This window comes from Drosophila yakuba, chromosome 2L (genome assembly GCF_016746365.2).
Source record: "Drosophila yakuba strain Tai18E2 chromosome 2L, Prin_Dyak_Tai18E2_2.1, whole genome shotgun sequence".
Taxonomy (NCBI): domain Eukaryota; kingdom Metazoa; phylum Arthropoda; class Insecta; order Diptera; family Drosophilidae; genus Drosophila; species Drosophila yakuba.
The window spans coordinates 10,933,479-10,959,246 of record NC_052527.2 but is presented as its reverse complement, the minus strand read 5'-3'; the positions used below and the strand labels follow the sequence as shown (position 1 = coordinate 10,959,246).

Genomic DNA, 25,768 nt, shown 5'->3' with positions numbered 1-25,768 from the left:
GGATTGGGAGCACAGGAGCCATAATTACTGATATGCTTTTTACTCACACTCCAATGGGCTCAAAAACAGTTTACATCCTTTATTCACCGGATCGTGCTGATGATGATGAGGATGGCAGCTCTCGTTGTAACGCACAAATATGTCTGCCACTTATGCATTCAATGGGCCTGCTACCCAATTGGTAGACGTCCATCCAAAGCGAAATTTAAAAGTAAATTCTGTACAATTCACGCTTCAATTTCGCTTTATTCGTGCAATTATTTTCAAAAAGTACTGACATTTTCAAAGCACAATGGCATCCTATATAGACTCTTATTCTTTTTGTTCAAACGGTTCAAAGAATTTAGTTTGATGGAATATTAATATGTATTTCTTGATTGAGTCAAGAGTGATATACCTTGATTTTCCATATATTCACTATTCTCAGATCATTTCAATATGCAAGGAATTGGTCATTTGCAAGGACAATCGGATGATTTTTCGGATAATTTTCCGAGGCTATAATTCAGCAATTAATAAGCTCTTTGACAAAAGAATAACAGGCAATTAAGTTAACCATAAGTTGACCACAATTAATTACCCCGATGCATAGTACGGAAAAAATAATTAACTAGTGTTTTTATTTAATGCAGTGAAAACTAATGAGGCATATAATGCCTATCAAGCATTTTATGCCCGTATTCGTATTCAATTTAAACCACTGAAATCTCCACCAAAAGCCTGAAAATATGCTGCACATTTTTTAAAGCTTTGTGAGCTCTGGGTAAAATTGGTTAATCAATTAATTTGTTCAGATTGAATCAAGACCATATCAAGATGGAATAATCTGCTCAGCTGAAATTTTCATATTAAGGGCGTTCATTTTTATAATTTATATTTTATTTCACTTCATTATAAATTTAACCTATTCTCGAAAGGCTTATTTATATTAATAAATTTATTTTTGATTTCTGGTACTTTAACAATAAATAATTTCCAATGCCACTTTGCACACATAATACTCGTTCTCTGTGAAAATAAATAAGATAAATTAAGGATGAAGTGAGTGCCGGCCATCTCTCAGAGATATCATTGCTTTAGGTTTACAAGCTATGGAGTTAAGATTAAAGAACATGCCTAGACTATTTGGGATTCAGAATCCTCATTTCGCAGGCTCTCCTAAAGAAAGCTTTTCGAACATGGGCATAGTTCTAACCACAGCTGGGTGCACAATGAACTCGGCATCGGTGTTAATGGGAAAATGGGGATCTGCGGCAGCCACATCGTTGACGGCTATATCGTTGGATAGGTCAATGGGCACAAAGTTCTCCTCGATATCGATCTCGTTGTTCAGATCGTTTTCAATGTCCAATTCGGGCTCCTGATCCTCAGTCTCGTGATCTCGCTCTTGATCCTGATCGAATTCGGCCCACTCATCGTTGAAGGTGTCGCTCATCACGACCGGAGTTGTAGACTCGGCGTCCTCATCGTCCGAGGAATTGAATTCTTCGCGCTCCTTCTTCTCTTTCTTCTCCAAGTACTCCTTGTCCTCGTGCTCCTGCTCCAGTTCCTCCTCATGGGTGATCTCCTTTTGCACGGCTTCCATCATTTGCTGCAGCTGATCCATGGTGTTCTTTTGTTCTTTCGGTAGGGACTCCGCTATATCCTCACTGATATCGGATGCTTCGAATTCGGAGTCTATGGGTGAGCTGGTGTGAGGATTTGTGGTATAACTTGTGGTTGTTGGTGTTGTGGACTGTGCATCGATTTGTTGTGGGTTTAGTGGTGCATATGTGTGCGTGTGTGTGAAATAAACAATAATAAAAAGTTAAAATTAATGTATGATGGCTTTTATCCAATCAATTGGTTTAGGAATTGGTTAACTTTTAATTTAACAGCAACATGCAGAATGCAAATAAAGTTTTTATTTATTTAACAATAGTTTTTAATTTTTTTTGTACAAAGGTGTCACACTTTTTGGCGAATTATTATTTAAATTTTTATTTGCTTGAAGACTCACATTGAAGACGCACCTCTCTACTCGTAATGATCAATTCTTTAACTGAACTGCCGGCAAGCCGAGCTTAAACTTTTATAACACAGTGCCACTTATGTTAAAGCGAAAGAGAGGGGGATATTAACAGCAGCCTATCGCGAAAGCTAGTGAGCAACGAGTGTGAATGAGCACGAGACAAAACGATGTTAACAGATACATCTTATCAGCCGTTCTTCTCTCAACTTTAGATACAATTCTCTCTTTTTTGACTTCATTCATTATTTTCATTTGTTATTCAACGCTCAATTCGTGAGTCACCTTTCGCGGCTGTAAAATCAGCATTCAAGTTCCCTCTCACTCATCTCGTCATTTCTTCCCCTGGCGATTTTTGTACAACTTTGCTCTATACTCGTAATATTTTCTTAGAAATGCGCATTAATAATGCCTACAACCTTTTACACATTTGTGTATTTTGGTTCGCTGGGATCACCTTAGTATATATAATATTGCAGGTGATTTATCACAACGGAAGAGCTTTGAAATCGGGGTAGACTGAGAAGGAACAGAGCCGGTGGGGTTTACTGCTAACTTACTATAGTTTTTATGCAGATTAACAAAGACTGAGTCACCGAGCTTATTTCCTAGGAAATTCTTGAGAATTCGTAGAGATCTTTAAGTAATTACCTTTTGGATGATTATTCTCACTTGTTACCTAAATTGCACAGCTAATGAATTATTAAAAATGTATTTTTATAGAAAATTGATTTATGTACATATATATAGCTAATTATAATGCTGTTTAATTTGAATATCTGGAAATACATGATATGTTTTGGTTATTTTTTAAGAAATTGCAACTGTTTTTGTTTTGGTTTAAGTATGTAGTTATTTCAATTTGTTCGATTGCGATTATAGCTCATGCGTTTAGCAAAAGCTTCAATCGCCAAATTGTTTAACATCCTTCAACAATTTTGCAATATTTCAATGCAGCTGGAAAAGTAGTTATGGCCGTGCTTCTGCCCCGCCCCCTCAAAAACTCCCTTCCATGTGTATTAATATTTATAACCATGAATATTAAATTCAAATAAACGCATGAGAGGCCAGACCTTTCCCCCCGCACCCCGCACTCTACACCCTATTTCCCCAGCCAAAACACAAACCACAACTTTCAATATCCGCGCGAGATGAAATATAAAGTTGAACACACAAAAAATTTAAATGAAAATAAAAAATAAATCGAATGCCTTTCGCAACTTGTGCGCATAGTTTTTATTTTGCCCGTCCTCCTGCTTCCGTTGCGGGCATGAAAATGTCACCGCTGGCAATATTTAAATTTAAAATAGCGTATTTAAACGTTGACATGTCACTTACAACTTTAAAGTTGTTAATAATTGCACTTTACGCAACATTGCGATTTTTTTACGGCCATTTATTAATTTCTCGCTGATTTATGCCGGTACGCAAAAAGCAGCAACAAATTTATCCAACCGGTACTCGTCGATTTCGACACAATAAATTCTCATAAATACGGCCCTGCCTCCGCCCACCAGCCACGCCCACCAGTCGCGCCCACCGCGAAACGGTGGCCCACCGCCCAAGACAAGGATTTATGCGAGCGAAGCGCATGACTTTTAATAAAAATTAATTTTTATTATGGACTAAAAGTAATTAATGGACTTGCAACCAAAATGCCAAGAAAAATGGTCGCATGTGATGCATGGACCGCTGAGGAATCGGTTGCGGCAGTGACCAATTGCCAGGGGTGGCACAGGTTTTGGGGTAGGAAAGTATTTGGTATACCCTGGGAAAGGGTATAATGATTAATGTCCGAAGTTTTCAACCCAACAAAGGATCAATAGCCGAGTGGATAGAGCCGTGTCCGTATGTTTGTCCGTCCGTTTCGACGCGAACTACCTTTTCTCTAGTTTTAAAGCTGCCTGCCTGAAACATTCCCAACAACGTTCTTTCTATATTCTATTGAATTTATATAAACTTTAAAATAATCTCAGTTAGTTATTAACTTATTGTGCATTACCTTTGTCAGGATTCAATTCCCGCTGTCAATGGCAAAATAAATATATTTGTTTCTCACTCATCACATTAACCTTTTTACTTGTCTACAAATTTGCATAATATTTTGTTGCATCTATTTTTTAATAATGTGGCCACAAACTATAATTTGTTTGCATTATTAATTTAGATGCCTGCAATGCCATAAAAAAAGGCTCAGATTACTCAAAAGCCCAATGAACCAGTATGTATATTACATGACTGCAAATTCGTTATCAGATAGGAAGAAAAAAACCGTCTAATTGTACAATTAAACATTTTGTCGGGTTAATAAAATATTTACGATTGCGGTTTGAACAGATTATTGGCCTGACAAATTAGCAAAACTTAATTATAGAGTAAACGGAATTAAAAAAAAACATCGTATTAACAATAAAGCGCATAGAATCAAATAAAAACTTTAAACAAACAGAAGTGAATGAAATATAAAAGCATACCACAACCAAACCAAATCCCCAATAAAGTGTTATTTCAGTTGCATTATTGGGAGATATAATATTTAGTATAATAAAATAAACGCAGGCAATTGCAATAGTAGGTATATACGATATGTACTGCTTAGTTTTATGGAAAACTTTATTTAAAAAAGAATAGAAATATGTATATAGGTATATTACAAGTTATAGAAAGGTATCAATATACAATTCGTGTTTTTTATTGGTTAGTAGAGCGCTTGCCAAGCAATTCCAGGTTAAATGTCTTTCAAAGAATATACGAGTATGTACTCATTGTCGTTAATAAGTTTATACCTGGGGCTCATCAATGTCGCGCACCTCGTTATCCTCCGTCTGCTTCTCCAGCGGCTCGCGGCGATCGTCCTCGTCCTCCTCGTCGGCCTCCTCCACCTTCTTGGGTGGGGCAGAGGTGACGGGATTCAACACCGGCTGGAAGCCACCTCCACTGGTGTGCACTCCCTGGGCCACCTCCTCGCCGCTCTCCAGAGGACGCACGTTCACCAAGCGGACCTTGAAAACGCTGTTGCTATCACCATACACCGTCTCGTTGATCTCAACCTTATGGCCATCGACAACCTGGTGGTGAATGGTATTAGTTATGACCCTTAAACAAATCAAGCAGACTGTTTCTTTCGCATTGCAGTTTAATATTTTCCTACCTTAATGGTGGAGGTAGTGTTGCCGTTCTTGGAATCCAGCGGAATCAAAGGACGCACTCCGAATGAAAAGCCTGCTCCACTGCCGTCACTGGAATCGTCAGAGTCGCCAGTCGGACGAGCGCCATTCTCACCAGAATCGCTGCCAATCACAGGCCAGAGACGGGTGCGCAGACGGCGGAAGAGATCTTTGGAAAATATTTAATTAACAAATTAATCTGTATTGAATTATTATCATAACTTTAATAGGTTGCATTTCTTTTATAACCATTTTGAAGATTATTTTGGATTGAATAAATCTAAGACGTAAATACAATGTAACGCGCTGCTAAAACTACAGAAGTTCAAACATTCGGTGGGAAACGGAACAGGTGTTTCTGGTCTAGACTGGCTCATGAAATTTCCCTTGAGTCCCTATCTATCCTATCTATTCAATCCTTGAGAGGGAAGAGACATTCCGTTGTCGTTCCTGCCTGCTGCTAATGTATTTTTCAGCTTGAAAATCCCTAATCCGTAAACGCACTAAAAAGCGTTTTCTGTGTCGCCGGCGTCTCTGTCATTTTCATGTCTGCACTTTTGTAAGCCTTCAGCCCCTGGCTGCCACCCCTTCCCATTCTGTTAGTCTATAAGTCTGTCTTCTCCTTAGTTCTCTGGCCTTTTTCAGTCGCTTTTTTGTTGTCTTTCAACCTTGCCATAAATTCTTGACCGCATTGTGTGCACGACTTTGTTTTGGCCCGGTTGCTGATTGCCGTTTGTCGACAAATTCATTTGCTTGCTGCATTTTAATGCGTTTAAATAGCTGGGTGAAATAGTTTACGACCCAGAAAAAGCACACTCTCTATAAAATACTATATTCTAATCTTTTTGAAAGATCATAACATTCACTCTTTTCAGTTCTAAGAAGTCGATCCTGTTTTACTAAAAAAATCGCTGACGAGTAACTTTGGTGGGCACCACAACATTCAAGTTTCCGTTTGTCTATATGCTATTTTCTACGCTTCGTTATCATTGACCTGCAATCTTCTAACTCCCAACCCATAAAATAAGACAACAAAGAATATAACAACTTTTATGCATATACAATGCCGAAGGCTTTTGGAAGTTTTTATCCTACCCCTCGACCTCGAACGTATTAGGAGAAGATTTATGAAGTTTCAGCTTCAACGTCGTCATCTACGATGTCTTACGGTCTCAGTTAAGCACAAATTGGCAAGAGGAGGCGCAAAACTTTTCACTTTTAATGGTCAACAGACTTGTTTGACCTACTCCACTCCTACGCCACTCTCTTGGGTCCACCATAAATATAGAAATAAATACAAGAGCATAAATAAACTTTGTCTGGCTACCAGAACTTGACATAATATTTTGATAAATTGTTTTTCATTTCACTTCTATGCAATGGAGTGGGAAATACGCAGAAAAAGAGATGGATAAGTTAAAAGTTAAGTCCCCAAAGACATTGGCTAATTGGCTTGGCCCAGGGGATGTGCTTTTAAGCAATGGCCAACCATAACAAACATTAAAGTCAACCCCTCTAATACCCTACTTATCAAAAACGAACTGGAAACAGCACTTTTGGTTTAAGTCACTTTTTGATGGAAGTCAGAAATATTATTAAACGTGGTATTTAAAATGTTTTCGTTACAAACTTTTCTTCATAACCGAAATACTCTGTCCAACCGCAACAATATAAAGTATACGTAATATGTCAACCGTTCGATCATCGTTAAGCAGAATTATAATGACGACATTAAATGCATGCGAGTCATATAATTGCATGTTACATGCAGTTTTGAGGCCCCATTAAAATATTGTTTAATTAAAATATCATTATAAATGCTCAGCCGATTAAGCATTGCATCACGCATACGCCGCGTGTGACGCGCGCTACTCACCATCGAAGGAGTCGAAGAAGCCCACATTAAAGGACGAAGGATTCGGCTGAAGGAAGGGATAACCAGAGCCGGTATCGATGACGCCGTGGAAGTTATGGAAATCCGATTCGGGCTGAAGGCGTGATGGTACTTTAATTTCCTCTGCATCGTCCTGCGGGTCGCTGCGAGCTGAAATGAAAAGACAGAAAAAGTTATTTCTATAGAAATTAAGCACTGTTAGTCATCATTAGGAGCCAAATTGGCTGGTGAAAATTGGATTGAATTAGCCAAATCAGCGGTTAAAAGAACCCTTCTGCCTGCCTCATTAACGCTGATTACGCAATCTTTGCTTTGCATAATTTTTTCCATCTCCCTTTTGCTTAAAGGTCTCGGATTATGCAAGTGCTTGTTTTTCACCGGACCCTTTCTGATTACTTAAAATGTTTTTTATTCCTTGGAAAATGTAAGAAAGCATCCTCGCTTTAATTTCAAACCCTATTCTCGCTTCTTCAAAAACTGGGCCAAGGCTTTATCTGAGAGCCCCTAAATAACGAGAATCCTTCGCCGGGATTTTAGAGTGAGCGAGTAGGAGAAGTGCAGTCAGGTTGCAGGCGTAGATAAATTCACCCATCCTTCTTCTTCTTTCCGCCGACGCTCAATCTTTTTACCCCTCAATCTTTAGTCCTGGCATGTTGCACTTCATAAATCTCAACAGCTGACACTGACAGCGACAACAGGCAAAACAACGCCACACAACCATACAATCATACAACAAGTGTCCAGGGGGAGCACGAATAACACGAGTCAGGAGTGGAGATGGGATGATGACCAGGGCGGTACTCAGTACTTCCGAGATCAGGTCCCCAAAATATCTATGCAGGATGTTATATCCTTCTCAGGAGTGGGGAAGGGATTATAACCAGGGCGGTGCTTCCAAGATCAGGTATCACCAAAATATCTATGCATTACAGAGAAACTCAGTACCACATTATCACTGATATTGGTTTACCCAAGTATTTAGGTTTATTTGAAGCTACTTTATAACAACTACCAGCCACTTTGAGTATCCTGCATACCCTGCCGCACCAGACACTTTGGGCCAAAATAACGACGATACAAATAAGTCAAGCCCAGTTGACTCTACTCGACTCGTCTCGGGGCAACTCGGTCGCCTCCAGTTGGAATGAAATGTGAAAATGCGAAAATGTGAAATATGAAAAGCTTTATGTGCTGCGTGAAATTGCTTACGCAGAAGGCGAACGTATGTGACCCCAAGGGGTCATGGGGGCATGCGATACGAGTATGATGTGTGATTCAGGGGTGCACAAAACAAATGCACTTTTGCGGGTCCCTTTTTACATTCGCTTTTTAAGCCGATTTATGAGAAATATACACGACGATGTCCGCAATATGTTTGGGTTTTTGTGAAAAAATGTCACCATCACCCCCATCACCCCACCGCACCCCTTAAGTCCCACTCAGCTCAAACATAAAGTGGAGCAATTGAAGAAACAAAAACAATGAACCCAAATGTGGGCCAGAGGCGCCGAGTGAAAAGGGGCAGATTGGCAGACGTGAATGTCATTTACAAGTGCAAATATTTACCTTTGGTGGTGCATATGAAAGTGGGCTACCTGCTGGCAAATATGCACCATGGATATATTTGTTGGTGTTTGATGTACATAAATGCACAGCTCACACATCCAATATAAAGATTTCTCTTGCAGTATTCGTAATGTAAGATGCCTTTTAATACTAGTTGCATGAATCCAAGAGCCGGATAAGAATAAAATTGAATATTTTCCAAGCTGTTAAAGGGGAAAAAACCAAAGAAAAGATAACCCCATCACTCTGCAAGCCAACCCCACATTTCTTTTTTAAGGCCATTAATCATGCGAAACGTGGAGCTCACCGGAAAAATGAAAACATCTAACATGGCAGTTTCATTAATTTTCCAATAATTAAGCCCAGACAGGGGACCACAGCTTTTCTCCCAACTTTTCGCATTATAACCGCTCTGCCTCTGCTGAATTATGGAATTAATAAAGCCAGTTGGCAGATTTTCGGGGAAGCCAAAAAGGACTGTGGAAATTTCTGCAATGCGCTGCGCTTTTGTTCTAAACACAACGAGCATTTTTGTAGCTAATTATGTAAGGTTAACAAGCGGCGGGCGTGGCACTCATATATATTTTCATTTTGGTTTTGTTTTTTTTTTTTTGGGAGGCGCTTTCCGCTTTTGTTGCTGCTTTCCTGGGAGGCCAAAATAAAATCCCTGACAATCGCTTGGCCTGCGTTTTATGGCGCTAATTGGCCAAGGGGCAGCAGTGGGAGTGCCCGGCTGGCTGCGTCAATTAATTAACATAATTGTACAATTTTGCATAATTTAGTGAGCAGCAATGATGATTTTGTGCACCGGACTTCTTTGCCTTGGCTCTCGGAATATCCGGGATCCGTGGCTAAAGTTGGTTTTTCGAGAAGGTGATTTGATGCTGGAAATTATAGCTGAAACTTGGCAGGAATTTAAATTTAAACGAATTTATTTTTAGATCATGAGAAATCAGTAAATAAATCCGAAATATCATGACTTTTATACAGTCAAATTGATTTCACCGACAATTTAATTGTATGTTTAGCGCTTAGTCAAATAATTTTCTTCAAAAGTAAATACAATTTTCAATCAATTGGAGCCGCGACTGGTAGTCATTATAAAAGAAAATATTCCACATTATTTGTTTTATAAAATAGCTTTCTACCTTTGTGAAAAAGTCATCGAGACATAATTAAAAGACACGTTAATAAATATGAGAATTTGATGAAACTAGAATATGTAATTTTGACTAGAAATAAATACGTAAAGATAATTGCCAACTGCCATGGTTATTTCTTTGTTGCCTGTGCAAAATTGCAGGAAATATTAAAAGCTCTTCGAATTTCCCCACTTGCAGCGCCAAAAATGGTAATTAAACTGCTGGCCAAATGCAACGGATTGGCTGCGTTTCCATAGCATTTTCGTATCCAAGGGATGAGACACAGAACTGGCCATCAAATTTATTTTGCGGCCGTTCGGGCCAACATAGATGAGTGGCCCCAATATGGTTGGTTTTAGCCAACATACAAAATTGCAATTCGCTTTTTGGCCATCATCGATGCATGAGTTTTCAATTACTTTGACGATCAAATTGTTGATGAAATATGTGTAATACTCGGTCGGTCGTCTATTGCCGAGACAAGCTTACCACTTTTGCACTATTCATTTGCCATTTTCCGGCTTTACCATTCAAAATTGCAAATTCAATTCGCAAAAAATTGCATTTCCCTCAGCTGCGGTAAAAGTTTTCTAATTAATAGAAAGAGTAGCGAATAAAATGCGAAAAAATAATGCTGGAAATAAACAACAACTTTTCAACTCTTTCTGCAGGGCATTCTCATTAAGCGCTGGACCTCTCCTCATTCGCCACACAACTCATCCTTTTGGAGCGTCTATCAATTATTTTACCATTTTAACGCTCACAAATCAATTAAACTTTTGCAGCGAATTTTTGCCTTGATTTTGTTGCTCCTTTTCGCAGTTGCACACAATTAATGAATTTTTAATAGCTGCACTTCGGTTAATGTGAAAAGTTTTCCCCTAATGCCGCAGGGGGAGACGGGTAGCGGGGACCTAGGCTTGTTGTAACTATGATTGTAGTTGCAAAAAGTTAGTTAGCTATGTAAATCTTCGGAGAGTCTTCCTCTTACCGCCACATTGCAAGTTATAACTAAAAGCGAAAAGGTAAAAGAAAGAGGCTTAATGGAACGGTCATCAGAGGAGAACAAAAGTAACTAAAGCTAATAAAGCCTGTTTGAAAACAAATTGTTTATTTATTATTAATTACGGATATCATTTGGACGAGAATAAAAAACATTTGAACTATTGTGTGCCTCAAATAAAGTGTTGTATTTATCCCACATCAAATTCAATTTCAAGTTTTACTACCATTTAAAATTATATTACTTACCTTAATAAGTGAATAAAAAATTGAAACTGGACCCAATTAATCTGTGACTTATTTCAATTCTGCAACTTTGCCTGCTACAAGTGCTTTCGCTTTTAAAATCACCTATCAGCCCGTAATCCATTAGCCTAATCCCATCACAGATTAGATTCCATTCGCCCACTTCTGGGCGCATTTGCAGCTGCCAAAGAGGTTCCATCAACGCCCTTGCGTCCAAGCCCAAAACCCAAACACAGGGAAAACAATTGGACTCCCTCCGCTTGAAGTGTGCGGAAAGGATGTGGGGATTCCGCCTGCTGACAAACTCGATTGTATGCAATTTGGGTTAAAATGATTTGAAATCAGTTGAAAACCACTGACCAGAGACAGTCGGAGGCCTGTCGAAGCCAAGGCAAATGGGAATGCCCCCAAATGGGGGGCGGCACATGTGGCTGGGAGTGGGCGTGGCCCGAGTGCAGACTTGTGTCACGTTCAAGAACTCTAAACAGGGGTAAAATTAGTTTGATGCCCAGCACACGGACGCATATCTACGACACTTGAGGTCCTGAAGAGGGGTTCATGGGGCAAATGTCAACAGCAGTCGAGGCGAAAGTGAAACCCAAGCCAGCTTTTGAGTTAGCCACCCAAACGCCCCACGCCCACCTCCCCCCCTCCCCACCGCCCATCGCCACCCACAGGGCGGTCCAATCGAGTGAAAGTGCAGACTGAAGCTTAGTTGCTGTCATTCTCCAAGTGAAATGCCTTTCAATTGACCTGCGTGATTGTGTGTTCTGCTATCTTGCTAGCACGCATTTATCGCTCACATGGAGAAATTCTTGTATAACTTCTTACATATATTATAATTTCAAATATTCCTGGGATCAATTGATTTAAAAGCACACCTTTAAGGTGCAAGTTATAGCACTATTTTTTGATCAAATGGACTTCCCTGCAGTTTTGTTCAGTGCATATCACACGGACATGCTATCATCTCCTTCCAATCACAGTTCGGTTCGGCAAAAAGAAGCAAAAGTTGAACAAATGATGGACGTGCAGAACCCCAACGCAAAGTGCGCATATCGCTTTGGTTGGAGCTTTGGAAAAACGAAAACGAAAACGAAATTAGTTTAACGTCCAAATCCCTGGCTAACCGTCCTAAGTCCCCCCCCCCCCTTTCCCCGACGGCCAACCCCTTTTTTGGGGCGACTGTCTGTATATCTGCTTGCTATCAATTCTAATTACAAATGTCAACAATGATTTTTCGGCCGTCCCCTTGATGTGCGAGATGTGTGATGACGTTAGCTTTGAGGATGGGGCTCCGGATGGCGCACCCACTGCAGACCAAATCGAAGGGGTTGAGGGGGTGGGTGGGCTTGGAGCCACTGGGTGCCTTGATTAATGTGACGCGTTGCAACAACAGCTGGGGCCACACGCGGGTCTCGTTTCACGGTTGTCTCCACTCTGCTGCCCACTCTTTGGGTCTCAGATACACTCAAAGTGGTTTTAAAAGTAACTTAATTTCTATATTTAAAAGGTTGATCAACAACCAAAGCAACCGTGCGTTTTATAAATAATTTAAATATTTGTATATCTAAGAACTTTATATAACCAGTTGTTAAATGTCAAAGCAGTAAACACAAAGTCTTGGGGTTCTATTAAACTTGTATGAAGATACCAATAATATTTTCTTTTTTGATTTATAGAAGGGACAGTATTTCTTTGAGTGCATGATTCAAAGTGTAGCGGATGCGCTGTCTATTAGGGGATGCGGTGCAGTTCTAGTTATCTGCATGGTTATTTCCCCCTGTCCACGATTGATTGGCAGTCGCGTTGAGTGGCGACTCCATATGAGGCAGTGATAAGTTGGGGAGCAGCCAGAAGAATGGGTTGTGACAGATTCGAGTTATATGGCTGCGTGGAGTCTTCAATGGGCTGAATGTCCTATGGAAAAATGGCTGGACTGGGCTTGTTAATGACTCGAGCGCAGATAGCAAATGCGATTTAGTGCTGAATTACAGAACAAATTTTCGGGATTACATTTGAGGATATCTGTTTGAAGTTGGGAAGTTAAACAGTGGGGCTTCCCAAGTATTTACAATGTATACTGCACTTATTAAAGGTTAGCATTTTAAGTGCTTTGATCGTAGTAACTCCACTGTTGAGGAGAATTCTCATAATCATTTATAAACAATTCCCTCATTTGGCGCACAATACAGCCTCATTAACCAAACAAACAAATAACGTGGCTATTGAATCTTTCAACAACCCCATTTCTTGTGCTCCATAATAAGAGTGCCATGAAATCAAGATTTGCATGACAAACCCATTTTTACGTGACCACAGTTGGCAGTACGGAAGCCGGGAAAGAACCGCTAACCAAAACAAAACGAAATAAATATAAAATCAAATTTAATTCAATTAATTTTGGGTCGCTAGGTCAGCCCGTAAGGCGCACACCCCCAATTTCCCGCCCACATCCAACTTATCGCACAAGTCAGGTGCTGCGTTCATTTTTCATTTCTCACTCCACTTCATTTGCATTTTGGCGAAACATCAACAAAACGCGAGTTGAGCCTAAAACCAAACAGGAGAAAAAACACTTCGTGTGCTACTGTGAGTAAGTGCACAGCGAGAAAAATATGTAATAAATCTTTTCAGATTTTAGTTTAGATAATGCACATTAAAGATATTTTTTAAACACCTCGTAACTAGGCAACACACGAGAAGTTAAAAAATTCAATATAATATTGTTTTCAATTTGTGTTGTTTACAATAGTTGAGCATTGAAAAGCTTCTTATGAAATATACTTATTATATTAATTAGTGAGGAAGAGCTTAGCCATCAGTACACAAAATCCTTTAGGCTTAATTCTATAAAATAACTAAAAATAAATAATATATATTACCATAGTTTTTTTTAAATACTTGTTTATTTAGCTGAATAATGTGTAAAAGAACACTGTAATTAAAGTGGCTTTAAAAATTTCTCTCTGTGTAATCAATCCATCTCGCTCTGTCCCTCGGGAATTTTCTCCCGATCCCGAAATGTGACAATCGTGTCACGTACTCAATGTTCTGGAAGATTGAACGTTACGTTTGTCGCGTTTAAAATGAGTTTTTTCATCCGAATTTGATTTTGATTGTTTGGTCCCGGACACGAAGAGCGACGCCCCCTTCCCCCTTCCCTTCCCACACCCTTGGCAATTGTTGTTGTCATATCGTCGCCACATGCAACAAATTATTCTGGAAAGCAGCAAAAATGAAATTGCCAAAAAGTAAAATTGTTTAATTTTAGGCTTTCCCCGGCCATTGTCTGCCTCAGCCTTCATTATTTCTGTTGGATCCAGAATCATTTTTGCCGCCGAGTACGTGCTGAAAATTTATAAAGAATGCACAAGCGTTCAGACTTGATTTCTGGGCTTGATTTGTAAATGGTTTTGCCTTCATGGGGTCACTGGCAGGGGAAACGGGCGGGGGACTGCGGCAGGTGGTCCAATTGTTAATGATTTGTGTGCCTGAGTTTGGGCTGAATGAGTTTGAGTTTCGATCCGAAGGCTTTCACTTTAAATCCGGCTTCAAATGGCAATCGATGAAGCAGAACACTGGGACTCCAAAATCAATAATTCATTTGCCAGAATTATATAACAATATAATTTACTATACTATACAAAATTTATATATGCTTTCTCAATTCCAAATTCGAATAAACCAAACTGGCTATAAGGCATAAATTATTTTTTCCAATTATATAAAATAAATTTAGCTAAGTACTGAATGCCTACCAACCATATCTGCACACGATAAATTAGTTTTAATATTCGAAGTTCCCCAATATCCCTTTAAATAGTCAAAAAATTAACCAGCTTGGTGTAATGTGTTCTGGGAATCCGAGGTAAGCTTCCAATTTGGGTTCGATATGCTCAAATAACTTCAGAACCAGGCCACAAGAGCCTCCATTTTGGCATCTATCCAAATGATTTCTCGGTTTCTTGGTCTTCCACAGGCAGATATGTACAATTTTCATAAATTCCACTGCCAGCAATGGATTTGTGAGTGCAGTTCTAAGCATGATTTACGATTACTAAACTACTTAATGTTAATCAATTGTGCAGCAGATTCAGAACGATGATGAGCACAATTTGTTGGACAGATAATTGCTGCAGACACTTTCTGCAATCATTGCAAATGTTGCATGGTGACAATGTTGCATGTGCATGCAAATCAAATCAATTCTACAGGGTAGATGAGGCAAAGCCTCGATGGCATGGCGCATGGGCGCTATGGAATTTGAGGCTCGAATATTTTTGGGTGCCTGCAAAAACCGCAAATTGCTATTAACGAAAATCTAATCATAACCGGAAATTAATTTGACAGGAATCTCATTAAATTCACAGGCATGCCAAAAGGACATATGGTAGCAGCTGCTGACGGGTCTGTGAATCCGATCCCGTTTCCACTTCCAATCCACAGGCCCCTCCTCCTTCTACGCCCATGCAATTCTAATTCTCTATCCGCAAATCCCCTTTCGCAAATCGTTTAAAGCTGCATTGCGTTGACATTGCAACTGCCTGCCGAGTATTTGAGTAATGTGCGGGATTTCATTATAATATATAATTATTCCAATGCATCATGATGTTCACACGTTCGCTTAGTTCGTGAATTGTCAGCATGATGTTCGAAAAAACATATTAAATTTGTGGAATTGTCTATGATTTCAGGATATGTGCTAATTTCGAAATCTCCTTTTGAATTCATAAAGTGTATTTCTTCAAGCGCCTTCAATTGCGAACTTAGTTAATTATATTTTTGAATCGTAAAATGAGTGCTGGTTAATTACCGACACACCGCTCCGCATAACCATCTTGGGGCGCTGGCTCCGTGTTAATTCCCCCCAGTTTGTGCTGACTATGAGCAACTGCCTCTGCTTCTCCGACGACTGGCTTCTGTAATTTATTTCTGATTTCGGGTTTGCGCCATGCGTGGCTGAGCATTAGAGGCGCTTGCACATTTTGCCAGCACATAAATTAACATAAAGAGGCGGCAAACTGCGAGGTGAGAGGGGCCTGCGGGCATGGGGGCGTGGCAGAGTGGGCTTTATTAGGGGCTGTTACAAAGGCGGTGCAGAAGGGGGTTAACCCTCCAGGGAGGCCCTGCGGCGATTACGTGACATTGAACCAGAGCCAAAGTGGCTGATTCTGATGGTTTTGGTCTGCCGTTGCAGTAGTTCTCAATCACAGACGACGAGAGTTCGAGTCACCGTCTAATTGGACAGGGGCGTCGACGAGGGGGGCGCACTTAATCCCTTCGTGACATCTGACAATTGCAATTTAGCCGGCGATCCATTGAGAGTCCAGAGTCTGGCTGGCAGTCCGCTGATCTATTGTCTCACGGGCGTGTTGTTAGCATTTCATTGTTGATTGGGCAAATACTGTGCAGCAACTAAAAGTGCTTAGTTAAACTATAAGTTTATTTTTACAACAGCCAATGACTCATGTTTGTTGTAAGCTTCTAGTTGCTGAACGGCTGTTGAGATGAGAAGTGCGCAGATTCAATGAATATAACGTAGTTTTAATGTACGACACTTCATTACATTGCTAGCTAGAATATAAAGTATTATTTATAAGCCGCATTAAACTTTGCAAATATTCGCCACTCAGAGCGAATTTTCGTAAAGCTGGCTTACAACTACCAAAGCCAGAAAAATAAAAACATTCTAGCGTCCAATGCTCGTTTACTTTTTCGCCCATTAAAAATCGCAATCACGATACAACGATAAAGTTTTCAGGTAAAATTGAATGGGTTTCCATTGAAAGTGATTAATCATTTGAGTGCAAACGAAACAGTTGTTGCGCTATACAATTTCACTGTCGTTTAAAGTTGCAGCATCTTTTGTAATACATACAGATCAAACTAAAGTCGAAGGTTTCTTTAATTCAATTTAATTGTTTAATTTAACACAAACCCAAAGACGTTGAGGTTAAACCGAAAAACCAAAACAAAAGTTTCAGGCTGTTGATTTCATTTTATACAAATTAATGTAAAACCAAAGCAACAAGGCCAATACAAAACTCCTTGGTATTATAAACCAATTACATTTGGCAGCTCAAATTCCAAAAAAACAAATATTTTAATTTATATGTAGTCAGTCGGCGTTGTTGTTTTTATTTAATTTACAATTCATGTGAACAAAGTTCAATTTATTTGGTTTCCTCGCCCTGAAGTCACCGCAAAAGTCCAAAATTCCAAGGCAATGAGTTAAGTCACTTTTAATTAAAACCCCAAGATGTACGCACTTTATTTAGTTCGCAAAAGTGTTTTTCTACTTAAACGATTTGTTCATTCAATTGGCTTTGCTTCCAATGCTTTAATTTAATATTCCCTGTCTGGAATGTCTCTTAAATATACAATAAAAACAGTCAGCTAAGATTTCTAAGGGCAACTGATCATTTTCTAGCTTATCTCTGTTGCTAGACTTTAGTTTAGTTTTAATTGAATTATCAATTAGATTGGGTTCACAGAACAAAAGAAAGCAGCATATAATTTAAATATTCTTGTATAATAAGTAAAAATATTAGCGGTTGATTAGGTCCTGGAATTAAGCCTCAATTAAATGACGCTTTCTCGGCGTGGCCACAAATTTTCCATAATCAGTTTGGCGCCCCATAAACAAACTGTGTATATTTCCATGTCATAATATTATAACAATTGCTACTGATTTAGGCCAGACACAAAATGTTAATTATCTGACTACACATCATACAATTTAATCTAAACATTTGTATGGGTTCGAATATTAACTTCAATTTGCATAAATAAATATCCGTCTAAATTAAACAAATTGCCCTGCTATTCAACAGCAAATGCCAACAATGAAAAATAAAAGTAATAATTCACCAATAATTTTCATAATTGTTTTGAGTTTTATTACTCCACTCATAGTTCCACGTACGAGCAGCAGGAATACAAAAAAAGTGATTTATGTGAACATGCAATTGCAATTTGTTCTGGGGCAGAGAAAGACATTCCCTGGAAAAAGGCCTTAAAAGCGAATTATGGCCACAATTAACCCAATTCTTTTGGCCATGGGACACTGGCATGGAGCGTTCACATAAAAACCAAATTAAGAAAAATAAGAAAACAAGAATAAGAACAAGCGGAGAAATATGCTTAAGAATTTCACTTGCAATCAGCCAGAGAATTGGGATGACTCGAGTGTATAATATGTCAGTTCATTCAACCGATTGTCAGTGGTTTGAAAATGTAATAATAAAGTAATTTATATTAATTAAAATTTTAAATATATAATCCAAAATAAACTTGCAGATAAATCCAGTATTTCCACATTTATTGTGATTTAATTGGACACGAAAAGTATTTTAATTAGGTATGATTTTATTCTAAGCGTGTTTAGCTCGCAAATCATTGAATAATTAAATATATCTAAACAGTAGTAATCTGCATTGTCGTATTCTGTTAGCAACTCTCTCTTTTAAAACAATAAGTCACATTGTATGCATTTTCTCTCATCAATTTACGAAATATTTCACTGCAATTTGAAACACTCATTGCAAAGATGATTCTCAAGCAACCTTTACCCAAAAATTTGGATTCACGAGTGTTGCATAAAATCTGTATATTTCTTGCAAGTGATTTGGACTGCACCGAATTTGACAACTTCAAGTGGCTGTGGCAGCTGCCAACCCGCTGCCACGCCCACTCCCACCATCCGCCCATCATCTGCGATTCCCTGGCAGCTTCTTCAGCAATTTATGCATTCAAGTGGCAGCCAAAGGCAGCGAACAGCAAACGCTGATGATGACAATAAAGGACGCTGAATCTGTGATGCTGCCGAGCATTCCTGATATTTTGCCATTTGTAGTTACTTGTGTATCTGTAAGATGCATTTGGCTGATTGTCAAGTGCCTCGCTTTGTTATCAGCATGCTGACATCATTATCCGGCAAAGGAATCGACTTTAAACTTCAGTTCGCTGCAGAGTAGAATTAAAACCTTTCTCGAATCGTTCAGATTTGTTTTACTAACAAGCTGTGCTGTTAATGAAGTATTTTTAAAGGCAAGAGTTTTCATAGAATTTAAAGTAAATACAATGCTATTTAAAATCGGATCGGATCGGAATAACCCACAAGTAATCTTTCAGATTGTACCAGAATATTCCAGAATAAAAGGTACTTTGTAGAAGAGTGCGGTCTTGGAATTTCCAGCTCTTATCAATTTTCTTTGTATTTAATGTCAAAAGGTTGTCAGTGCTTTTTAATAACTTAATATGTACTCATAACATATAACTTATTGCACATAATCGATATTGGTTAGTTTTTTGGAAGTAGTACTTGCAAGTACAAGTTAATATTTTGTTATTCAGCTTTAGGGCATTCAATGCTAATTTATGGAGTGCATCAAAACTGAACCTTAACAACAGGTTGGATTTAAGCCTTTCACTTACCTGGCAATGTGAAAACTCCGCTAAGGGCTAGCACGGTCATCAGCAAACCGAACAACAGCTTCATTTTTGTTCTGTTTCTCGCTGCTCACAAGCTAATAATTTGTTTAATTTGTATAGTTTATTTGGGGCTGAAAGCTTTTAGGCGTTGATGTGGACCGGCAACCGGATTCGATTCTGTTCTGTTCTGTTCTGTGCGGAAAGACAAACAATCGTCAAATGCGCTTAAATGATTTGAGGAAGCGGCAATAAACGGCGGTCGGGTGAGTGAGTGAGAAACCGAGTGAGTGACTAGCTGACCGCTCTCTCGCTCTCCCTCTCACTCAATTAGTCGCTGGGTTTATAAATATTCCAAATGGCAGACAAGTGTTGTGGGAAGAGCGCTTCACTGTGCCCGTCAGCTGGGCGCAATATTCGCGGACTCCACTGTACTGCTTGCAGCGTATGAGTAATATTCTTAAGAACTATAGGTATCTATCGTTTCTCTATTCTGTTTATATTTAGCCATCAAAAACACCTTAAATTAACCACTTTTATTGACGTAAAAAAATCGTTTCATTCTTAGAACCTTAATAATACATATACTTTTCTTGATTGAAAGGGTGTTTAGAAGTCGCCGTTGATCACTGAACCTTTCGTACATTAAGTTGTGTTTTCAATTTACTTAATCATTTTTTGTCTATGCTTCGTTAGCTGCACGCGGGCTTCTCTATTCCACTATATTTTTATTTCAGACTTTAAATGTGTCCCTGTCACAGTTGCTGAATGTTTCGTTCGCAATTCGTATTTCAATATCACTTCGATTGCATTGAGTGGAACTTTGTCTATTCGTCGAATGCTCGAATCACCTGTGAATTGCGCTTGGTGTAGAGTTCAAGGTTGTAGTTTCTGTAAACAAAGCCATGATTTGCTTATTTCCCAACGGGGCATCTATCGAGAATTTTCTTCCAAGGAAATGAAAACGGAGCTAAAGACCTAACTAAGGGCTATTCTCAGTAATTAAATGGTTATGATAGAGTGCTTCTTGTTAATTCATCCGATAAAGTAGTCACGTCTTGATGGGCCGGGCTTAATCACGATTTTACTAACGAATATGCCAAAGATCGTCATTTTATTGGGAATCTTTAGTGTTCGTTCGATTATGAATGATCTTTTTGACATAACACCCAATTAAAAGTCTGATTTATAATCAGGCATACCGTAAATATATGCAACGTTCAGTAATATGTATCAAAAGATAATGCCGATATATAATTATATACTGATTTAAATCTGAAAATATAGTTTTAAAATTTACTGGAATTTTTGCACAACAGAAAATAATTTTAATCTCTGCTCGGAAATAAATTCAAGGTCTTCAAAATTAGCAAATATAAACTTTTAATAGCTTTTTTTATGCCTGATAGTTTTAGAAAGCTTTTGTTTATGTTGGTCTTAGCATAAAAGTAAGCACAAGTAAATATTTTGCAAACAGCGTAAAGTAAATTTGGTGTCCAAATTATTTCCCAGACAGCCTAAACAAGCTTCAAATTGTTTGTTTATAAACATTTTTGTCAGCGCCAAAGCGGAAATTGTTCACGCACACAATTCCATTCACATTCACATGCCGACACCCGCGAATTTGCATAAACTTTATTATTGTTACCGGTGTCATACAGTTATTTCTGTGGCTCGCTTGAATCACTCAATTTCGAAAGATCGGAGAAGAACGCGCGATCTTCGGCGTGCGTTGGCTTTAATGAAACGTTTCGGACTAAACGGCTGCGTACGATTTTGGCTTCATTTATACCAGCTCACGTCGCTCGCACTCAAAAAGAATTGTGGGAGAGACTGGGAAAGGGGCAGGGAGGCGCGGAGAAGAATACAAGAGAAGAAGGGTCTACCGAGTGCATTCGACCTTTTTAAATTAAATTAGGAAAATAACTAAAGTTGTAAGTAAAATATAATATAGTTTCTCTAGTCTAAAATATGATCCAAGACCAATATTTTTCTTAAAACAGATGTACTACCAAAGATGCCCCATTTTGTTAGCCCATCCTGTTTACCCAACTCTTTAATGGTGCGCAAAGTCGCAGAAATTTAACAATAAATACCATTCATTGACACGTCAGTGGGGGTAAAAGTGAATGTCGCCAGCGGAACGCGAATGTCCTCCATAGGCAATCCCTTGACCAAAACCGTTGGAGTTCGAGGTGTATAAAAATCAGAAATTCAAAGCGGATAGCCGACAGCGCCGGCGAAAGAGACGGATGCAGAAGATAAGAAAGAGGCGGCGATATAGATAGCGACAAGGAACGCGCGCCAAGCGACGTTCTTGGATTGACAATGGAAAACACCTACCTGAACTTCACTCTTCGGACCCGTGTTCCTTTATAGTTTTCGACCAGATTGAAATCTCGATCGGCGCAGCTACAGCTGCTGAAATCTTTTGTGGCCTGCTCTTCATTTTCTACAACTTGTAATTCTTGTCGTGGTCACACGAACCGGATTCTGTTTTAACAACACTTTCGTTGGTTTTATTTGAACTGCTATTTTCGTTTTACTAAATACAGGTTTGATTGCACATGCCCCTAAGTGACAGAGGAGCATTTAAAATAAATTACCTTTTTCGGTTAATTGTTGACACAACATTCTTGCGGTCGAGTCAATAAATTCGCCAAAAACAAGATTTGGTTGTCAAGGCTCCGAAGTGGTGAGAATTTGAGTCAGTATTGCATATTTGCAATACCAACTTTTTTAAAAAGATGCTTAGCTGTTAGGACCAAGGATACTCTAAAAATGTACCTTTTTTTAATACTGCTGTGATAAGTTTAGCGCATTTAATTTTAAGATATGTCAATCATTCGTGGAAAGGGGTGCCAGTATATGAATTTTTGTATGTATATTAAATGTATTTGTTTTTCTTCAGAATGTATAGCCTCTTAATTAGCCATAAATTTAACGAATTTAAATTTAGACACCGCATGACAGACAAACTCACACATTATAAAAAACGTGCTCGTGACCTTGACACTGTTAAAAAAAAAAATCATTTTTACAAAGAAAGTACCAATATTCATATATTTATTTTGGGATTGAGTATTTTTAGAATTGTTTTAATTTCCTTGATGAACTTTATTCTTGCGCCATCTATGTGCTTTTGGAAGAAGCTGTCACTAGCGCCACCTAGCAGCAATGCGTTCCCAACATTTCTGTAAGTTTTACAGAGCCTTTGCGAACCAAGGTTGCCAGATGGATTTGATCGTTGCCTTGGTAACGGTTTTCACTTGATTTTACTGTCGAAATAAAATAAAAAGAGAAAATAAATATAAAGGAATAAGCAAAACAAAAAAAAAATGTTTCGACGTGGAAAATTATCCTTCCTAAACACCAAAGACGACCGAGTTAAGATTATAAACGAACGTATAAACATTACAGAACGGCATCTAATGGAGATGTGTTCTTCGTTCGCTTTGGTAACGCGCAAAATGGCCAAGTGAGTTGGGTAAATAAATAAATCAGAATGGATAATCATAATCCCTTGCAGATACCGCGACTCCTTTGATGAGTTGGCCAAGAGTGTGAAGACTTACGCCGACGACGAGGAAATCAACGAGAGTCTCTGTCAGGGACTGAAGAGCTTCACCAATGCGGTCACCATAATGGGTGATTACATGGACATCAATGTACACCGGCTGGAACACAAGGCAGGTTATCCTTGTTGAATCTGCATTCATGTTGTAGTATATCATATTCTTTAACACGTTCAGATTGTCAACGAGTTGGCGCAGTTCGAGCAGCTCTGCAAGTCCACAAGGGACAATCTTCGACTGGCTGTCATAGCTCGGGATAAGGAGGTTCTACGCCAACGCCAGATGCTGGAGCTCAAGTCAAAGTTTTCTGCAAACAATGTAGGTATACATATAAAAAAGGATAAATATACTTACATAATCCCAAAACATAACCCAGAGTGCCGCGGATTCGGAGCTCTTTAAGGCCAAGATGGAGGTGCAGCGCACAAACAAGGAGATAGACGACATCATTGGGAACTTCGAGCAGCGGAAGTTGCGCGATGTGAAGCAGATTATCAGCGATTTTATACTGATCTCCATGAAGCAGCACACCAAGGCTCTGGAGATCCTCAGTGCAAGCTACTATGATATTGGAACCATTGACGAGCGCGACGACTTCCTAGAGTTTCAGAAACTGATGAAGTCCAAGGAAGAGCCCACTTCCCGCAAAACTGCCCTCAAAAAGGGACTGCGCTCCCAGTCGATGGACAGCTTGGAGCACGAACACCTGGTCAGTCCGCTAAAGAGGCGCCAGAAGTTATCGAGGAGCACCAAGAATCTAGCCGGCGCCGGAATCAATCATGGGAGTAAAACCGAACCCGAAGATGAAACCGACGAGCAGGATGAAGAGGATGATGAAGATGAGGTAAGTTAAGGCATGATGTTGGATGATTGTTCCTTAAGAATCATTTAATTGCGGTTTATCACAAGGAAACTGAGCAAAGTGGCGAAGAGGAAGAGGAATCTGGTACGGCCACGGATGACGAGAGGGAGCCCACGCAGCTGAGCAGCCAGGTCACTCCGCGGGAGAATGTCTTTGGGGCAAAGATCCGATCTGCTAGCAAGGATATCGCCACGCCATCGACCAGCGCCAGTGCCACATCAGCTCCTTCGAAACCCAGCAGACAAGCGGTCAAGCATCCCTTCAAGGCGGTGGCCTCCACCCATGTAAGGCTGCAGAAGCAGTTCCACGTGCCCCAGCACTAGCACTAAAGTTATAACCAATAGTAGAGCTCCTAGAGGTCACATCAGTATTGCAGACACATTTTGGAATCATAACAAGAGCTTAAATAAAATTAATTTAGGAACATACTTGTAATGGATTATATTACTTGATTTGTGTAACCATGCTGCTTCAGAAAATTCCTTTTATAACATAATCATTTCCTATCTGCGCATTCAGAATGTATCACTATCTCACATTTTAGACTGAAATGTCCAAGCGAACAAATTGCTTTTAATATTGGAAAACCATTCTGATTCACGAATCAATTTTGTTTTTCCTTCTAAAAGTCCACATTATTATAAAGCACTCTTAGCCAGACAGCCCTGATTTGCATACACTTTTAATGGACACGGCTCACGATTTGCATTATTTGTCCCAGATAAACAAGACTAAATATATGCATATCATAACTAATCAAGCGGAAATTACGCGCTTCTCTTCCCCTTTCCGCAATAACCTTTCAGGCGAGGAAGCATAAATCGGGAACTGGTCGCCTGGTAACCGTTGTTAAATCGAAGTCCTGAACACCCAAATAGCAGGGAATTTACAATTCTCGAATTTTTAATTTATAAATAGAAACTAAACGGCAATAATTCAAAATTATTGGCCATTGCTCACAAAAGAATTACTTTACTTAAATTATGATGTGCCCCGAGCGGGCGAAACTTAAAACTATGCAATAAATGGATGAGCAAATGTGTTTTTTTGGAGCAGCTGGGTGCGGGGGAGATTAAATGAATGTGAGAGCCTGGAATTGTAAACTTGATACGGTTGACTGGGTGCCAGGTGTTCGATGTATGTATCTAATGTTATTGGGATGCAGTTTCCGGATGGGCGTGGCCGGACCAGCGCTACGGATCTCATTTCTCCGGGCCCTGACCCTCGATCCCGGCCTGGTTCATCAGATCCGCAATGCTCTTCTCCAGATCGTCGATGCGATTGCCCATGTCATCGATGCGCGTTATTATCTGGTCCGACATCGTCTGGAACTTGTCCTGAACGTTCTGCAACAGATTTTGTACCTGATAACAGGAGGCGGGTTTACTGGGTGCTCATTTAGTGTCTCTATTTGCTGGGTGGCACCCGGATCGGGCATTACTCACGTAGATGGTCAGCTCCTGCATGTTCTTGGGGTCCGCATTGCTGTTCAGGGAGTAGTTCTGGTCCAGATCGCTGTCCATCTCGTTGCGCAGATCGGTCATTCTGTGGCTTCTTTGTGGCGCTGTATAAAAGTACAAAATTCCTATCGCTTCTAGCTAATTTGCTGCTGTTTGCGGCTGCGGCTGTTTCACTTCTGCAAATTAATTTCTTTATCAAGCATAGGGGCGGACTTTGGCTCGATAGTCCTTTCGATAATCCTAGAGGTGCCATAATAGCTGGTATCTAGATATATTCTAACCATTTTTAAAGTAGGCTTATATTAACACAATTTAAATTAATTTGGATGTTTATAGTCTTTTAATAAATATTGAATAATAATATTATATTTAATATATTAGTGAATAAATGACTTTGTTTTTACATTACAAAG

The 25,768-nt window shown here is 39.4% G+C and overlaps 3 protein-coding genes across 6 annotated transcripts; 1 reads left to right on the top strand and 2 right to left on the bottom strand.

Moving 5' to 3' along the window:
• Positions 1-226: 226 nt before the first annotated feature.
• On the bottom strand, positions 227-21,135 carry LOC6527378 (glutamic acid-rich protein). 4 transcript variants are annotated; one of them, XM_002088434.4, is made up of 6 exons: positions 21,118-21,135; positions 19,465-19,653; positions 7,052-7,219; positions 5,160-5,344; positions 4,795-5,076; positions 227-1,735 (listed from the first exon to the last, which is right to left on the bottom strand). In XM_002088434.4, exons 2-6 carry the CDS (start codon positions 19,526-19,528, stop codon positions 1,142-1,144), a joined length of 1,293 nt encoding a protein of 430 aa, XP_002088470.1. In that variant the 5' UTR covers positions 19,529-19,653; positions 21,118-21,135; the 3' UTR covers positions 227-1,141. The 4 variants fall into 4 exon arrangements, with proteins under 4 accessions (XP_002088470.1, XP_015053131.1, XP_015053130.1 ...); XM_015197642.3 differs by lacking the exon at positions 21,118-21,135 and having other exon boundaries at positions 1,509-1,677; positions 19,465-19,677; XM_015197645.3 differs by lacking the exons at positions 5,160-5,344; positions 7,052-7,219; positions 19,465-19,653; positions 21,118-21,135 and having other exon boundaries at positions 227-1,677; positions 4,795-4,931.
• Positions 21,136-22,697: 1,562 nt separating this feature from the next.
• LOC6527379 (protein FAM92A-A) lies at positions 22,698-24,323 on the top strand. The gene is made up of 5 exons (XM_002088435.4): positions 22,698-22,936; positions 22,988-23,147; positions 23,211-23,351; positions 23,410-23,877; positions 23,943-24,323. The coding sequence occupies exons 1-5, from the start codon at positions 22,797-22,799 to the stop codon at positions 24,216-24,218; spliced, it is 1,185 nt and encodes a 394-aa protein (XP_002088471.2). The 5' UTR covers positions 22,698-22,796; the 3' UTR covers positions 24,219-24,323.
• Positions 24,322-25,552, bottom strand: LOC6527380 (heat shock factor-binding protein 1). Its single transcript, XM_002088436.4, has 2 exons — positions 25,341-25,552; positions 24,322-25,259 (listed from the first exon to the last, which is right to left on the bottom strand). Exons 1-2 carry the CDS (start codon positions 25,437-25,439, stop codon positions 25,098-25,100), a joined length of 261 nt encoding a protein of 86 aa, XP_002088472.1. The 5' UTR covers positions 25,440-25,552; the 3' UTR covers positions 24,322-25,097.
• Positions 25,553-25,768: the final 216 nt, after the last annotated feature.

What these genes read in the sequence shown, in the direction of transcription:
- LOC6527378 (XM_002088434.4), bottom strand. Translation starts at nt 19,528, where the DNA reads ATGAAGCTGTTGTTCGGTTTGCTGATGACCGTGCTAGCCCTTAGCGGA. An exon ending in CTTCTTCGACTCCTTCGATG is followed by an intron (nt 5,345 to 7,051) that starts GTGAGTAGCGCG and finishes TATTTTCCAAAG; the next exon opens with ATCTCTTCCGCCGTCTGCGC. An exon ending in GCGACATTGATGAGCCCCAG is followed by an intron (nt 1,736 to 4,794) that starts GTATAAACTTAT and finishes ATCGATGCACAG; the next exon opens with TCCACAACACCAACAACCAC.
- LOC6527379 (XM_002088435.4), top strand. Translation starts at nt 22,797, where the DNA reads ATGTTTCGACGTGGAAAATTATCCTTCCTAAACACCAAAGACGACCGA. An exon ending in GTAACGCGCAAAATGGCCAA is followed by an intron (nt 22,937 to 22,987) that starts GTGAGTTGGGTA and finishes AATCCCTTGCAG; the next exon opens with ATACCGCGACTCCTTTGATG. An exon ending in TACACCGGCTGGAACACAAG is followed by an intron (nt 23,148 to 23,210) that starts GCAGGTTATCCT and finishes TAACACGTTCAG; the next exon opens with ATTGTCAACGAGTTGGCGCA.
- LOC6527380 (XM_002088436.4), bottom strand. Translation starts at nt 25,439, where the DNA reads ATGACCGATCTGCGCAACGAGATGGACAGCGATCTGGACCAGAACTAC. An exon ending in TGCAGGAGCTGACCATCTAC is followed by an intron (nt 25,260 to 25,340) that starts GTGAGTAATGCC and finishes TCCTGTTATCAG; the next exon opens with GTACAAAATCTGTTGCAGAA.